Source organism: Cibotium barometz, chromosome 31 (genome assembly GCF_041138505.1).
Source record: "Cibotium barometz isolate CiBa-2024 chromosome 31, ASM4113850v1, whole genome shotgun sequence".
NCBI classification, from domain to species: domain Eukaryota; kingdom Viridiplantae; phylum Streptophyta; class Polypodiopsida; order Cyatheales; family Cibotiaceae; genus Cibotium; species Cibotium barometz.
This window is the reverse complement of record NC_141076.1, coordinates 39,508,495-39,526,542: the sequence shown is the minus strand read 5'-3', so window position 1 is coordinate 39,526,542 and position 18,048 is coordinate 39,508,495. Positions and strand designations below refer to the sequence as shown.

At 42.6% G+C, this 18,048-nt stretch overlaps 1 protein-coding gene and 1 pseudogene across 1 annotated transcript; one reads left to right on the top strand and one right to left on the bottom strand.

Annotated features, from left to right (window-relative positions):
* Positions 1-1,097: 1,097 nt before the first annotated feature.
* LOC147620849 (uncharacterized) lies at positions 1,098-14,720 on the bottom strand (annotated as a pseudogene).
* LOC147620850 (uncharacterized) lies at positions 12,507-12,989 on the top strand. The gene has a single exon (XM_086825470.1). The coding sequence runs from the start codon at positions 12,507-12,509 to the stop codon at positions 12,987-12,989; it is 483 nt and encodes a 160-aa protein (XP_086681596.1).
* Positions 14,721-18,048: the final 3,328 nt, after the last annotated feature.

Below are 18,048 nucleotides of genomic sequence, written 5' to 3'. Positions count from 1 at the left end.
TTGAAGGTAGCCTACCATGAGCTCCAGATTCTGTTGCCTTTTCAAATAGCATCTAGTTCTCATGAAGCCCTTCTAGACTCAAGCAGTACTATTTCCTGTTAGAGTACCAGTCTTGGGCACTGCCCATTGTACCACATATGCACACACTTTTTCCTTGTCACATTTTCCTCTCCACACGACTGTCTGGCTGGTCGGCCTACATGCATGCTTTCCTGTATATAAGGAGGGCCATTAAACTCCGTAGCTATAGCTGCCAGGTGATAGCCGGCAGAGGTAGAGCTTGAAGCCCGTGGTGGGTATCAACAAGGAGAGAGGGTTAGATTTGGTACTTGGTACTTGGTACTTGATTTGGTATCATGTTGGAACCTCGTACTTGCAATTGGTACATGGTACATGGTACATAAATTGGTACATAGTACATGGTATTGTAATCGTAATAGCTTATGTTGAGCTTGATACTTTGAAATCACGTGCTTTGAAACTTCATAGTTTGGATCTTTAAGCTTGAAAGTTAGCTTGAGTTGATACGTAGTGTAGAATCTCGGACCTCTGCAAAAATTATGAAAATGAAAAGCTTGTTAATATTAGAGCCTAACATAGAAAAACACTCACTGGAACTGCGATAAAGATTCTGATTTGTCTCTATCTAGCTTTCCAAGAGCTTTTGAGAAATTGTTGATGCTTGCCAATCTTTTGCTTCTTTTGATATGTTACGTGGCCTCGCCTCTTTCCTTGTTTAGGGTTTGTTTTTTTTAACGTAAAGATAAATAAATAATGTTCTCATAGATACTTAGGCTAATTAACTTACCGACAAATAATTAATTGTTTGACAATAGACAAATTCAGTGATGCAACGAACATACGTCAATATATATCATCAACAAATATATGTACATGTTTTTTTTTTAACGTAAAGATAAATAAATAATGTTCTCATAGATACTTAGGCTAATTAACTTACCGACAAATAATTAATTGTTTGACAATAGACAAATTCAGTGATGCAACGAACATACGTCAATATATATCATCAACAAATATATGTACATGTGTCTAGAGTGTGTGGTGATCAATCCTCACATATACAAAACAGATCCCTAAGTATGATCACTACATGAGTCATCACTATACGAGTCGCTAGTATCGGACTCGTGATCACCATCACCATCACCATCACCACTGCAACCACCCGTGCCCCCACCCGCAACACCACCATCACCAACGCCACCACCCGTGCCCCCACCCGCGATCATGCCGCCGCTCCTCTCAGCCTCTCGGTGTCGTCCCTCGGCCTCCTGTCGAGCCACCTCTGTCATGTTGTCCTCGCCATATTGCTCTTGCATTAGTTAGTGAAATCAAATAAGAACATATTACAGTTAACATGAAAATAAACTACAAAACAAAACAGTGATACCCACAAGTGGATTTGGCTTGTCAGCAAGTGTCACCTGCAAAGCGTGATAGCCGTAGTATGTGGCGTACTCCATCTCTTGTACCGTAGGTGCATGACCATAGTCTTTGGTCTGCAGCATCAAGACAGAACCAAAGACTTATTGATTTCTTCATTCAATAATATTACCTTTGAAAGTTAAAATTTGAACGGTCTATACTCACAAATGTGGCCACAAATCCATCTCATCCCATCCGGCCTAGTCTAGATGTGTGACCAGCTTGCAGTCTCTTTCGTGCTGTCGTCTATGTAAATTTGATTAAACAAAATAACATAGAGTAGAGAATAGTTAGAATCAATCTAGCAAAGTTCATATTAATTCTAATATACGTTAGCAAAGGCACACACCTTCTGCTGAGGAAAAGTGATGCGTAGGCGTCTCTCCTTGCGGAAGTATTGCCATGTCTCCATGCACATATCAGCCCTCCTCTTGTTTGTGTCCACCATACAGTAGCGTCTGCTTATTTTTCATATCACAATAAGCATTAGAATATACCATAGAGCTTGTTTTATTTCTTTTATTGATTTTTTAACTTCAATCATTTGATAAATGACTCATGTTTTTATGGTACTTGAAAATCAGATTCGGACCAATCAGAGGGTACACTGCCACCTCCTACTGGTGGTGGCTGGGGTGCACAGAGTTCCAATACTGCACATGAACCCGTTTACGATGATTTCTACTACGATGAGTCTATTATATGCTGGTGCGCTCGTTGTCGTGGCACATATCGGAGGCCACGAGCGACGGGAGTGCTTTTCACATGAGATGACTCATGGTACTTTTGAGCAAGCACGACATCGACCTATGGTATGTGACTGTTCTCCCTCAGTTTTATTATTGGTTATTTTATAAATCAAAGGCTCATATATAATGTAACCATATTATATATGTAGGTATATTCACTTGATGATGAGGATGACTTCACTATCAGTGGTGCACATGTCCCTCGCACACGGCACGAACAGGTCATTTGTCAATTTTGCAGCTTGAGGTTTCTCGACATCCTCTACCTCCTTTTTTGGAGGCTGAGACGGGTGGAGATCATTCGTTGCCTACTCGTTTGCATTCTTTAGTACAGACATATGATCGAAGACGATACGGAGGATGACAGAGAGGATCACTTCCTTTAGATGGAGTGGTTTTTAGCTTCAGGGGCAATCCTTACATGATTGCTCCGTCTACCATCAGTGGAGTAGGACGAGGCCTCTTTATTGCACAGGATTTTCATGTGCCCCCTCATTTCAGAGGTCACCCTTATGTCTTTTTGTGGACCTATATATAGATGGGATCCATGCAGGCCTTAAATTTGACGCCCAATGTCGGGCTTCCTCGATGTACTGGTGACACCTTGTGTCAAAATCTTGGGCTTCAAATGACTCTCTGCCTTAAAACTCGGGCTTCCCACATTACCACACATGTATCTTCTCTATTGCACTATCACGCTTGTGCTCAAACTTCAAAGTGTGTGCAGCTTTTCAGACCAAACAACTAGTCTAGAAGTACCTAGAATCTCAGCTAGAATTGGTGGCATTGTTAAATTTTTGCAGGTCTTTTAATGGCTTGTAAAATCATTGTGTCAAGGTGAAACTATAACACGTGTATGATGGAAAGACTCATAGACAGGCTCACGGTGCGCGTAAAGCTCCAGCCTCCCAGCAACTTTTACATTTATTCGCTCTTTCAAAACTTGCGTTTTTTTTCAACGCCTAGGCCTTAAAATTGACGGCAACCAGGCTTATCTCTGCGCTTGTTTTTTGTGACCATATATATATATATATATATATATATATATATACCCTGTGAAGCCGACGTCATTTATATGGGTGTCCTTTGAAGCCTTATACATATAATTGGGCTTCCTCGTGAAGCCTGACTGCTCGTTTTAAGGCTTCATATGACGCTTCAAATGGCCTTGGACACCCAAACGGGCATCAGATTTAAGGTCTGGGTCCATGGCATCAGCTTACTCACTACATTCAGAGCATGAGTACTTATGGGTTATGTCTCAATGCAGCCTCTCTTTTTGATAGAGGGATTACACATGCAGAAGGACAAAGACTCTATGTTGATGGAAGACCTTACTCTCAAGGAAACATAGCAGGTTTAATCAATAGTAGTCGAGGGATGAGTTCAAGAACCAATTGCACGTTTGTGGAGTGTGAGAATAGTCATGAACCAGGACATATGAGTAGGGATGTAGAAAGATACATAGTTGTCAATGCTATTAGATCATTACGTGCTGGTGATAAATTGCTGATCAACTATGGATGGCGTAGACCTCCACGAGCATTGAGAGCTTCATTGTATACAATTCCTAATGTTATTTTGACCTCTTGTACCCTAATTCTACACTTTAATTTGCACCACGTTCTCTACTGTCTCTAATTTAATTTGATAATTGTCTTTTATTGTCTCTAACTATTTTGTATATGTGATAATTATTGAATTCCATGCACATCTCTCTTTTCTTTTATATAGAAGCATGCTATTGATACAATCTTCTTTGCCTTCAAATATGTAGATTCCGGATTATGACATCGACAATATCACAAATCAAGGTTCACATGATGTATCTCACATGTCAATAGAGTGCATGAGGATCCTATGCAGGAGTGATCCTAATGCGTATGCAAGACTAAAGAAACAATATTCTTAGGACTTTAATGGGCGTGATGATATCTTTGATAACGACAATGGCATGTCTGATTTTATTGACGATTGGTATCAAAATAATAGTGCGAGCGATATTCCTAATAACAACGAGAAGTATCTTTGAGAAGAAGCTCTAAAGCGTATCTATGCAGGAAGCCAACTGACATGACTTAGTGCAAGCTTACTTATTCTTAATCTTCAAAACCGTTTTGTATGGAGTAATCTATCCATTTCAGCACTTTTGAAGTATGTAACAATCTAACATATTTTTTTGTTACATTCTAAATATGGTTGCTTCTTATTGATCATATTTTAAATGAACTTGCAAGCTACTCTCTTAGAAGTTCTTGCCGACAAGCAATTCCCTTCCTGCATCACATGATGAGGTGAAGAAGATGATAAGTAGTCTTGGACTTGATTATTCTTCTATACATGCATGTCCCAACGATTGTATTTTATATAGAGGTCAGTACGAGGACGGTGTCACATGTCCAAAATGTCAAACGCCTCGTTATAAAGAGGAGAAAGGTAAGGTCCCTAGAAAGGTATTGAGACATTTTCCCCTGGCTCCACGTATAAAACATATGTTCCAAAGTCCCGAATTAGCTATGCTTATGACATGGGGAGCGGAGCACAAGAGCAAAGATGGAGTAATGCGAATTCCATCAGATAGTCCTGCATTTAGTCATATTGATTTGCGATGGCCAGATTTTGCAAAAGAACCATCCAATTTAAAGATGGGTGTAGCATTAGATGGCATGAATCCATTTTCAATGAGATCAAGTAAATGGTCTACATGGCCAGTGGGGTAGTTATTAACTATAATCTACCCCCGTATCTCAGCATTAAGAAAGAGCATTTAATACTCTCCCTCTTAATTCTGGGAAAACGATAAGTTAAAGATCTGATGTTTATTTGGCCCCTCTCATCGACGATCTTCAAGATTTGTGGAGAGGGATTGATGTCATGGATATGTCGAGAAGCATCGGTCAAAAGACAGTTCATTGTTCGTGGAATTTTAGCATGGACTATCACGACTTTCTAGGATATGGTTTTTGCTCAGGTAAATGGTTTAAATATATATATTGTCTGATACGTTTGTACGATGTTCATTGTGCTAATCATCTTTGTTATGTTTTCCATGCAGGGATATGTACCAAGGGTTATAAAGCTTGTCCAATTTGTGTGATTGGTTGAGATCGACTTATAGCAAAAACCTGAACAAAAATATATATCTTCGACATAGACGATTTTTATCTGAAGATCATTATCTATGAGACAAAAGGCAAGCCATACATTTTAATGGAAAGGTAGAAGAAGGGAGATGTCCAATACCAATGACACCGAAGGATTGGGATCTAAAGTGGACTGTTGGACCCGCTATCGATCCGGAGTCAGAGATCATAAGCGGGCGGCGATGATGATGACGCTGTAAAGAAGTGAGCGAGAGAAAAACGTGCTCTAGCTCAAAGTCCTTCGATATGGTATATACTTTGGCATATTGGAAGGATTTGAGGATATGTCATCTTATTGATCTTTTGCACATATTCAAGAACGTTGGTCATTCATTATGGCAACACCTCGTTGGCTTGAAAGACACACCGGAAGAGCAAGAAATGACTTAAAGGATCAAAACTCAAAGCCCAATCTATGGCCACTTTATGATGAAACTCAACGTGAGACAACCTACGAGCCTGCCCCATGGGTGCTCAAGACAGAAGAGCTGGAGACTATCAACAGGAAGATTCAATCGATTCATACGCCTACAGGATATGGAGCATCTTGTCGAAACATGTTCACTCTAGATGACAAGAGCTTGTCTGGTTTAAAAGCACATGATTGGCACAATTTTGTGAAGGTAAATCTATCCAAATCTTTGTAAGTATTTATTTTCTTGCATGTTTTGTTGATCGGATTAATCATGTATGCAACGTGTTCTACCCCTTGTTATTGATGGATGTACTACAAGAGGAGTCCGAGATGTAATATATCGCCTTGGATCGCTTGCAAGGTATTTATCGGTCATTAATTTTTAGTATAAAATTTTATTTGATATCTTCTTAATTCACAATATTATCTCTAATATCTTCTTTCTTTTACTGATAGATGGATTACATCTAAAGAGATTGCCAAAGGGTCAATTCCACAAAAGAAGCGTGAATGTATAGAGCTTCTTTGTTTAATGGAAAAAGAATTTCCAACCTCCTTTTTTGATATCCAGGTTCATCTTCTAATCCATCTAGTGGACGAGATAGAGCTCGCTGGTGTTGTGAGCACTCGATGGATGTTTTGGGTCGAGAGATTTATGGGAGTATTGAAAGGTTATGTACGTCAAAAAGCAAGACCAGAGGGTTCTATGGTGGAGGGATGGATGCTTGAAGAATGCATGTATTACGTTTGTGAATACCTTGAGAAAACCGATTCTGAAGCTCCACGCGTATGGACAAATGAGTCGTCTTCTACCATGTCAAACGAGGTATTGTAAGGGAGTCCCTTTTCGACTTAAGGTCCAAGATAAATTGGATATTTCTACTTTCATTGTCTATAATAGTGAATGCATGCAACAATTCGTTAATGAGTACGAGAAGGAACTTCCAAGCAAACGAGTTGGCAAACGTAAAAAGAGGAGATCTAGACATCAAACCAATGTAAATAACGACAAGGATGTACCTACTTTCATGGATTGGTTATACACCCGTATGCAACAACGGGCAGTTAGTGATCATGAGCCAATCTCAACATAACAAAGAGAGTTTATGATCGGGTGTGAAAGACAGGTAACTTGTTGGGTTTTGAAAACTCTGAACTAAAAAAATGAATCTCATTTTTTTAATAATTTATTTATTGGTCTAGGCTCAAATGTGTGTTGCCATATATATAGGCAGTGATGTGTGTGAACACACTTAGGACTGCCGGGACACTTTTTCCCTCTTTAGGAGGTTTTTTCCCCTGGCTTGTATATACACCCATCACTCTAGGGCTAACTTATCTTTTGTACATTGACACAATCTAATACACTTTGTGTTGTGTGCATTCTTGCTTCTTCTTCTCCAAGCTTTGTGTGCTTTCCTGCAACCCTAATTCCAACAATTGGTATCAGAGTAGGCATCGGCTTCCAGGGCTACACCGCCAGCACCCTCCGACTCACGTTCTCCGATTGAGGTGAGCTTTCACGAGCGCTTGCAGGTCCCTATACTCTGCAAATAGCCCATAGGGCTTTGCGTTCTCAGAAATTGCATCTGAGGTCGTTTCGGGCTCCGTTTTTGCATTTCAAGTTCTGCACAGGTTTTTTCGTCATTTTCTGCAGAAATTTCGATAGTGTAGTTTTCTGCAAAACAGGCATACGTACTCTATTGTGGACCGTGCTACATAGCACGAGTTGTTTTCTGTTCAGTCTTTGCTTCATTACAGGTAGCTTTTGCATCAGTTTCAGTCAGTGGCCATGGCTGATAATAGCAATGATGTATTTCGCATGTTATCTGCTGCTGATGACAAATTGGATGGAGATAGCAACTACCCACTTTGGGCATACATGATGCAGCATGTTTTGGTTGCAAAAGGAGTGTGGAACATTGTGTAGGGTATGGATGTACGTCCAGGTTCTGTGGATGTAGGATCTGTTGTGAGGATGTTGCAGGTTCTAGTAGCTCTACTGTTGCTGCTGTTTTACCCACTGCTGAACAAGCTCGTTGGGATGGTAAAGATGCACAGGCTCATGCCTTGATTGCACTTTCTGTCAAACGTAACATCACCCCACATATTCGTTCAGCTAAAACAGCAAAACAGGCTTGGGATATTCTAGCTGGTTTGTATGCAGGTCGTAATAACGAGGTAAAAATCGCTTACCTGCGTAAAGAGCTAGAATTGAAGATTATGCAAGAAGATGATGACATGAATGTTTTTCTTACTGAGATTAAAGATCTCAAAGAACAGTTGATTTCTGCAGGTGAGATTATTCCTGATCATTCTCTTGTGCAGACTGTTCTTGATGCTTTACCTGAGACATATCAGACTGTTCTTGATGCTTTGCCTGAGACATATCAGACTTTTGCTTCCACGTGGAGACTTCTTGCTGAGGACAGACCTGATGCTGTCAAGTATGATACTTTAGTCAACAAGCTCTTGCAAGAAGTGCAGTCCAGGCAAAACAGGGCCAGGCAGCGTGCAGTTGGTTAAGCATTTATTGCTACCCAGCACAGCAGAGAAGAAGTGGTAAGGCAGCCCCTTCCACTGTTTCTTCTCCTATTAGTAGGTCTGCAACTTCTTCTCCTTCCACAGGTAGCAACAATAAGTCTAAGAAGGCTCTTGATAAAGGCAAGAAAAAGACCAGGTGAAACTATTGTAAGGCAAATGATCATGTCATTAAGAATTGCCCTAAGCTAAAGGCTAAAGAGGCAAAGAAGAAAGAGTCAAATGCAGCCACAATAGCGGATGCTTCTACAAATGCAGATTTTGCAAATGTTGTGCAGGATACAGAATGGGCGTTTAGCGTGTATTGCCAGTATGACCCATTTGTACATGATGCATGTTTGGCAGTTTCTGTTGACTCTCATGTGTGGTATTTTGACAGTGGTGCTACAAAGTACATTACCTCGCATCGTGATATGTTCACTTGTCTTGAGGCTATCCCTAATGGGAATGCTATCACATGTGCCAATAATGCTTCTTACCCAGTAAAGGGCATTGGTAAAATTATGCTTACTGCTGCAAATGGCAGCGCTTTCACACTTTCAGATGCTTTGTATGTGCTAGGGATAAAGAAGAATCTATTGTCTGTCTCTACACTTGCTAGACTTGGACTTGTAGTCAAATTTGTGGATGACAGATGTACTGTTCATGATTTGACTTCTGGTGATACGATTATTGTATCTGGCACCTTGTTTCGTGGGCTGTATAGGCTTAATTCTTATGACAAGTGTGTGGAAGATTCAGCAAATGTAGTTTCTGATGAAAAGGCAGTTTCAGATGCAAAACTATGGCATGCTCGTTTTGGTCATCTAAACTTTGCTAGTTTGCTGCGTTTGCAGAAATTTGATATGGTTGCTTCATTGCCCCCTCTTGAGGCACCATTGAAACATGTTTGTGAAGGCTGTATTTTGGGCAAAATGCAGCGTTCTGCGTTTCCAAAGGATGGTTCTGTGCGGGCCACTCGCAACAAATTGCAACTTGTACATAGTGATGTATGTGGGCCTATGCAAACTCCGTCATTTGGTAAACACTTGTACTTCGTGACTTTCATTGATGATTACTCAAGGCATGCATGGGTATATCCACTAAAGGCAAAGTCCGAAGTGTTTTTGTGCTTCAAACAGTTTTTGCTTATGGTTGAAAATGTATCCAATTGTAATGTGGGCACCCTCCGTTCTGATCGAGGGGGGGAGTACATGTCTAAAGAGTTTGATGCATTTCTGGCTAGTCGTGGGATAAAACACCAATGTACAGTGCCGTATACCCCTCAGTAAAATGGTGTTGTTGAGAGAAAAAACAGGTCACTTATGGAGATGGCACGATGTATGGTCAAGAGCCAAGCTTTGCCACATGCATTTTGGCTTGAGGTTGTCATGTGTGCTGCATATGTACTCAACAGGTGTCCCACTAAGGCCTTGCAGTCTATTACTCCATACGAAGCTTGGCATGGAAGGAAGCCTTCTATTGGTCACTTTCCTGTCTTTGGTTGCTTGGCCTATGCTTTAGTGCCTGTGCAACAACGTAGAAAATTGGATAATAAGGCTGTCAAATGCATTTTTGTTGGTTACTGTGCTGAGAGCAAGGGTTTTAGATTGTATCATCCGTAGTCAAAGCGTATCTTGATTAGTCGAGATGTTGTTTTTGTGGAAGATGCTGTGCAGTCTTTGTTATCATGTACCAAAGAGACAGGTGTGAGCTCACGGAATGTATTTGATACATTGTTGCCTTTGTTTACAGGTGGGAATTCAAATGTAAGTCTTAATGAGGCAAATATTCAGCCTATGCAGATTTCAAACGACATCATAGATCAGCCTATTTCTGATGCAGATTTACAGGATGTAATTTCTGAGCATAGGGCTGAAAATGAGCAGGCTAGAGGTATTTCTAAATGGCTGGTGCAAACCTTGCATGATAGTAAAATTGATGCACCTATATCTAGTCGTACTCATTTAGGTTTTTAGCATGCCTCTTATGCATCAGATTGTTATGCTTTGGCTGTGTCTAGTATGTGTGAAGAGGAAGAACCTCTTTCATTTGATGAGGCACAAAAATCAGAAAATTGGTTGGCTGCAATGCAAAGTGAATATGATGCTATAATCAAGAATGGTACATGGTCTTTGTGTGATTTTCCTATTGGTAAAAAGGCCATTGGATGTAAGTGGGTTTTTAAGTTGAAACGAAAGCCAGATGGCAGTGTTGATCGCTATAAAGCTAGACTTGTTGCAAAGGGTTATGCTCAAGAAAAGGGCATTGATTTTGATGAGACCTTTGCTCCCACTTGTCGTATGACTACCATTCGTAGCATTTGTGCATTGGCAGCTCATAATGGTTGGAATGTACATCAGCTGGACATAAAGACTGCGTTCTTGAATGGAGATTTGCATGAGGAGGTGTATGTATCGCAGCCTCGTGGTTTTGTTCAAAGAGGGCAGGAAAACAAATTGTGCAGGTTGAAAAAGGCTTTATATGGTTTAAAGCAAGCTCCACGAGCTTGGTATGAAAAGATACATGCATATTTGACTGCACATGGTTTTCAGAATAGTCCAACAGAAAGCACTTTGTATGTTAAAATGTGTGGATGATGTACATCTAATCATTGCTCTCTATGTCGATGACATGCTGCTCACAGGACCAAATGAAAGTCATATTGCTGATTTTAAGGCTGCTTTGAATGCCTCTTTTGAGATGTCAGATTTGGGGCATTTGCATCATTATTTGGGGATACAATTTAAGTAGTGTGATGGAGGTATTGCTTTGTGTCAGACAAAGTATATTGAGACATTGTTGCGGAGATTTGGCCTTGAAGACTGCAAGCCTATTGCTACTCCAATGGAGATAGGTTTGAAGTTGAGTCTTCATGATACTGGAGATCACTTTGATGTCACACTCTATCAGACAGCTGTTGGTTGCCTCATTTATGTATGCATTACGAGGCCGGACATTCAGTTTGCAGTCTCACAGGTAAGCAGGTTTATGCATAGCCCAGGGTCTCAGCATTGGAAGGCAGTTAAACGCATCTTTTGCTACTTGAGTGGCACCATACATCTTGGGTTGTTTTATCCCAAGGGGGGGATCGTTGCCGCCAGATTTACATGCTTTTTCGGACTCAGATTGGGCTGGTTGCTATGACACAAGAGTGTCCACAAGTGGTTTTTGTTTCATGCTCGGTAGCTCATGCATATCTTGGTTGAACAAGAAGCAACCTACTGTGGCTACTTCTAGTTGTGAAGCTGAGTACAGGGCAGCTTTCACAACTATGGTTGAGTGTGTGTGGCTCAGACGGCTTATGGCTGACTTGGGTGTTGGACAGGAGTCTGCCACCTCTATCTTCACTGACAATCAAAGCGCATTGGCAGTTGCGAGAAACCCAGTTTTTCATGCTCGCACAAAGCACATTGAGGTGCATTATCACTATGTCAGGGAGAGACTCTCAGCAGGAGAGATCAGCTTGGCCTATGTGCCAACACAGGACAACCTCGTCGATCTTTTCACAAAGGCGCTTCCTCGTGAGAAGTTCGAAGCTTTCCGCAAAGCTTTGGGCTTGCTCCCCTTTGTGGACTGATCTACTTCGGGCATGTCACTCCCCTATACATGAGTGCCAGCTCTTGTTCACACCATCACTCCCAGGAGGGATTTGTTGCCATATATATAGGCAGTGATGTGTGTGAACACACTTAGGACCGCCGGGGTACTTTTTCCCTCTTCAGGAGGTTTTTTCCCCCGGCTTGTATATACTCCCATCACTCTAGGGCTAACTTATCTTTTGTACATTGACACAATCTAATACACTTTGTGTTGTGTGCATTCTTGCTTCTTCTTCTCCAAGCTTTGTGTGCTTTCCTGCAACCCTAATTCCAACAATGTATACCAACATGTGGGCTTATGGACAACATCTTTGGATAAAATCTATTGTGACGACTTACTTCTAACTCAAGATTCTTGCGTTGTTGCCTCTTTCAGCAATTATCACGTGCAAGTTCAAGAGACACAAATCTTATCGACAGTGAACTTGGTTACATGGGAACCATAGTCGGCATTTATGAAGTATGATATCATATCTTCAAGCAGGTAAATGACATCTCTCTTCATGCAACAATGACATGTAGATTTCTTGAAGCTATACATAATTCTAAAGTTTTGATTCGTGTATTTTGACAGGTGGTTTTGAAGGTGGATTGGTTTCGTGCCGAGTATAAAGGCAATAATGCCACAATGAAAAGAGAACCGTCCGGATTTTGTTCCATCGACTCCTCGAAGTTATTGCGTGCAACAAAAGAGCCTTACATTCTGCCAACTCATGTTGAGCAAGCGTTCTTTTACAAGAATACAGATGCTCATCCATGGTGGCAAGTTGTGCATGTCCAACCTAGAGGTCGGCACTTGTTTGATAGCGTTGACTCGGAGAAAGCGGATCAAGATGAATTGATTACATCCTCGAATCTAGACACATCGACGTCAGAGAGGTGTAGAATTCTTCTTTCCGATCATGATGACATTGTAGATGATGAGAACGACAACGATCCAGACTCTGACACTACAGACACCGAAGAGGAAGAAACAATGGATGTCGAGCCTATGGAGGAAATAAACGTCAACACGGATTTAACGATGGAGGAGTTCGAAGAAGTCAACAAGGATAATGAAGATGAAATTTTAATGACGGTTAATCTCAAAGATGACGATGAGGACTATTAGTCTTACGTGTCAACTCACGGATCAACCTATGTTCGGATCAACCTATGTTCGGTAAGATTTAATCAAAATAATTCATTGTAAAGTCATGATTTTTATTCTTTTGAAAACTTACTAACAAGGGTGGGTGGTGGGGAGTCTCGTGGCTAGTGTCGGGGTTCGATTCCCCTCAGACTCGTTTTTCTTGCTCTAGCTATGTACAGGGTAGTTTCAGCTTCAAGTTCACTGAAAGAAAGTTCATATCGGGATTCGATTCCCCTCCTCTACCAAGGCTTCTATCTCGCGTTTCAACCCTGGTATCAGCATCTCAACCTTCAGTACCCGCAATCAAGCATTGTTCCCTGGATCGACTTGGCCAAGCAGTAGACCATCGAAGCCAGCAGTCTTCTAGCATTTCGTGTGGCAGTAGTTCTAGCAGCACTCTCAGTGAGTACCTACAGTACCCTTAGCCACAGCACCCCCCACGCTGCCCATTTGCTGCTCCAGCTCTACTCTCTCTCTCTATGACACTATGGTCACCCCAGCTTTGATGTATGGTCACCCCAGCTTTGATGTATGCGACAGCAGTATGGGCCCCATGCTTGTCAGCTGCCTCATGAGCGCAGATTGAGAGACCACAGATATGTATGATCTCATGCTTGTTCCACACAGCAGCAAATCATCAGTACCACTGTTCTACCTGACATTGGTATCAGAGCTCTCTGGTGGTAACTTTTTGGTCTCATAGGTCATTTTGGCCTTTTGAAGACGTAAATATAGCATTTCATTTTGTTTCATTTCTCTCTCTCTCTCTACTTACTGTGCATTGTCGTGTTGATGACTCATGAGTTTGCACATTTACTTCAGCAACCACTTCCGACTCCATCCTGTCCCAAACTCCATCTCCAATGTGTTGATGACATATTTCTTATCATCCTCAAGTTGATCGATGCATTGCAAAATAAAGTCAGTGTAATTCAAATAAAAAACTGTAATTCATATTTATATTTACTGCCATGGTATATGAACTCACTGTAGATAAGACATGCAAAGGTCTCTCATCCGACGTCTGAAGGCGATTCCGGCTCCGACCTGAAGGATACCCCCGTCAGGCGTGATGTCGCATGTGACACCCAAAGTGCCAGTGCACGTGCGCATCGGCACTGGTGGGGGCACTGGTGGGGGCAATGGTGGTGTGCTACTCTGCCCCGTTGGACGCCTATGTGCAATACAAACATACGATATATTGAGATGTGAGTTCTTAAAAAGTACTTGATATTTAATCCGTAATCGCCATAAAAGATATACCTACGGGATGAACGGCCACTAGCATGTGAATCAGGTGTCACCTGAGTACCAAGAGGTACATCAAGAGTAAGCCGCTGACTCTCGTGATGTGATGTACCTGAGATAGGAGTCCTAAGCAAACAAAGACATCAAAAGGATATATATATTAAGAATTCTATATGTAAAAAAAGGATGACATTACTATTTTATCAATCGAGAAGCTTACCAATGCGCTGTAGTGTGTGCATGAGAAGAAGTCTCCACTCCTGCATGTGGCTGGGAGGATGTACCCTCTCCAGGTCGTACGAGCATACTGAATCTCCCAAGAATCTTGATGGCATCATCTAAACCCGCATCATCCATCTCCACATAATCTGCCATGACCTCTGACAGTGTATCTCCAGAAAGTCCAGTGCCTCGTAGCAAAGTGATGATCTCTAGCTTCACTTTACGGGTGTGGTCACTCATCATATCTATATATTTAAAACAACTATATGTCAGACTAGAGATACATTGTAAGAGGAGAGCTCAATCTATCTAATCAGAAACATTGACTAAATAACTCCAAGCAAGATGCGTCCACATCTCGAAGTTTCTATACAAGGGGATGTCACGTGCATCCTGCACTTGGATGCCACGTAGACATTTCTGTACAAAAGGTGCACGATGACCTGGGATGGTGAACTGGTCCCATCATGTGAGCCCAGTCCGGGACGACTAGTCTGGGATGAGTAAGCCAGGGATCCATCTCAGCCGTCCGAGGTCAAGTGTGCATTCTCCTACACATGAGTCCAAGGTCAGATGTGCACTGTCTAGCACATGAAACAGTGCCAGTCCACGCTGTGAGTCTCCCTCTAGAATGATGTCAGTGGTTCTGTGTATCAAGTATGGTACCGGATGCCAAATCACTCAGCAGAGTATGTTTAGGACAAGGGGCCAACCCATAGGGCTACCCCGGGGCTGTGGGACAGCCCTAAGGCAAGAATAAGGCCATTTTTAGGAGGTTACAGCCTTCATAGGACTGTAGGGGAAGTATGGGGCGGCTCATACAGGCTGCCCAGCCCATGGATTGTGGGCAAAGGCTATGCCAAGCCTTCTAGAAGCAAGTGCCAGCCTCCCCAACTTGCTAGGGAATTCACGCAGCATTTATTATGATTTTGAAAGTATTTTATGCTGATTTTGCTCAATTGTGGGAATATGCTGTTGGCCGCCTGCTCTTATGCTGGGACAGCCAAGTTGGATGAGCAGAAGGCGCGGATCTTGGCTCTAGAGAAGCGTTCCCGCTCTCCAGCGTCGCATTTTCCACCCACAGATAGATGGCCAGACATTGTGGATGAAGCAAAAGTAATGGTTCCAGAATAGATCCTTCTCCACCGTTTCAAGCATTGCTTAGGCCGAAGACTACACCAGTTCCTCCACGAAGTTTCAGGACCGAGGAACTCATGAAGCGGTATGGCTTGACAGAGAAATTTTTGAAGACTATCCGGTGTTATTGACGGATTATCTAGAGGCTATGCAGCTTCCATCAAGTTAAGCAGAAGGGGATGTCACATGCATCCCACACTTGGATGCCACGTAGACATTTTTGTACAGAAGGTGCATGACCTGGGATGGTGAACTGGTCCCATGTGAGCCCACTCCGGGACGAGTCAGCTAGGGATCCATCTCAGCCGTCCGAGGATAGGTGTGCATTGTCCTGCACATGAGTCCAAGGTCAGATGTGCACTATCCTGCACATGAAACAGTGCCAGTCTGCATTGTGAGTCTCCCTCTAGAATGATGTCAGTGGTTCTATTTATCACGTATGGTACCAGATGCCAGATCACTGAGTAGAGTATGTTTAGGACAAGGGGCCAGCCCATAGGGCTACCCCGGAGCTTAGTATGGGCATGGGAATGGTGTGAAACCATCCCCATGTGGGCTAGTAAGGCCTAGGCTGGGACCCACCAGCCATGGAAGGGCTGTGGGACAACCCTAAGGCCAGAATAAGGCCATTTTCAGGAGGTTACAGCCTTCATAGGGCTGTAGGGCAAGTATGGGGCAGCCCATCTATGCCCAGCCTTCTAGAAGCAAGCGCCAGCCTCCCCAGCTTGCTTGGGAATTTACGCAGCATTTATCAGGATTTTTGGAGCATTTTATGCTGATTTTGCTTAGAGATGATGGTTAATCTCAGAGATGATGGTAGTGTAAATAGTAGAGGTCCACAATCCCATCATTTATCTCATTTTTCACCAAGTGCTCTAGCAAACCAAGGAGCCAAGACAGCCAAGGGCTTGCTAACGCAAAGGGGTGAAGGATTCTGGTCAAGGGCAAGATTTTCCAGCCAGAAAGGTCAAGTTTTCTGTATTTGTTTTCAGATTTACATCATTCTATTAAAGCAAATACACCATCCATGGTGGGGGCCCTACAGAGCGTAATTGGGACCCAATACTGTGTCCTCTCCATCTCCCCCTTCTCTCTCTATTTTTTCCACATCTCCTTTCAGTTTGTGTGTTAATTTTCATCATGAGAAAAGAGTGCTGATTTCTGAGTTTTGAAGTACCGAAGCTTCCACATACTACACTGGTATCAGGGCCTAATTCAAGGACAAAGATTCAGCAATGAAAACCAAAAAAAATTTCTCGCTCGTGTGGTTGGTTTTTAGACGTCGGTGGACTACCCCTTTCGGAGTAACTCCTGTCTCTCGAAGGACAGTTGGTTTTTAGCCTCCGGAAGTCTCCCACACAGATAGTGGATGGTCGGATTACGATCTGGAAAGGAATTGCATTTTCCTGCTATGGCGAGCTTCGGCGACGAGAGAGAACCAAAACCATGGGACCAAAGTGCACCAGGCAGCCCAGCTAGGGCACCCGGCTTTAGTGTCACAGACATGTTCCAGCAGATGATGCGAACACTCGTCGGAATAGACAGCCAAGTTGGATGAGCAGAAGGCGCGGATCTTGGCTCAGGAGGAGCATTCCCGCTCTCCAGCGTCGTGTTTTCCACCCACCATAGACAGATGGCCGCTAGACAGAGATATAACAACCAGTTGGCCTTTGATGTGCTGAAGTGTTATGTCCACGATCAGCAAGGTAAGTGGGAATAATTTTTCCCTTTAGTTCAAGCTGTTTTGAATGGCTCTTTTTCTTCAGATATTGGCAGGACTCCATATATGAGGCAGCGTTTGGAAGACCTTTCCAGTCGTTGTGAACCACGACTCTGTCTTCAGTACCGGAGGCGAACAGAGTGACAAAGTCTTACCAGGAGATCCTAGAGTCAGTAAAAGACAGATTGGCTAAAGCACAAGAGGCCTACACTCGAGAGGCCAATAAAGACCGAAGGGATATGACATTTTCAGAAGGAGATTGGGTGTATCTTCGGATTATGAAGCAAAGATTGAAGCAGGTGGGCAAGCGATGCCCAAAGTTGTCTTTCAGGAGCTTCGGACCATTTCCCATCCAGGAAAAGATTAATAATGAGGTGTCTATGCAGTGAAAGCTACCTCCAAGTTGGACTATGCACGATGTATTTCATGTCAGTCGATTAAAGTCATTTAAAGTCATATGCAGGTCCACCCCCTTCAGAGGTCAAAGACGAAGCGGAACCAGAGATTGTGGATGAAGCAGAAGTAATGGTTCTAGAACAGATCCTTTTGCACCGTCTCAAGCATGGCTCAGGCCAAAGACTACACCAGCTCCTCACAAAGTTTCAGGACCGAGGAACTCATGAAGCGGTATGGCTTGACAGAGAATTTTTTGAAGACTATCCGGCGTTATTGACGGATTATCTGGAGACTATGCACCTTCCATCAAGTTAA

Coding starts and splice junctions, on each gene's coding strand:
- LOC147620850 (XM_086825470.1), top strand. CDS start 12,507: ATGAAAAGAGAACCGTCCGGATTTTGTTCCATCGACTCCTCGAAGTTA.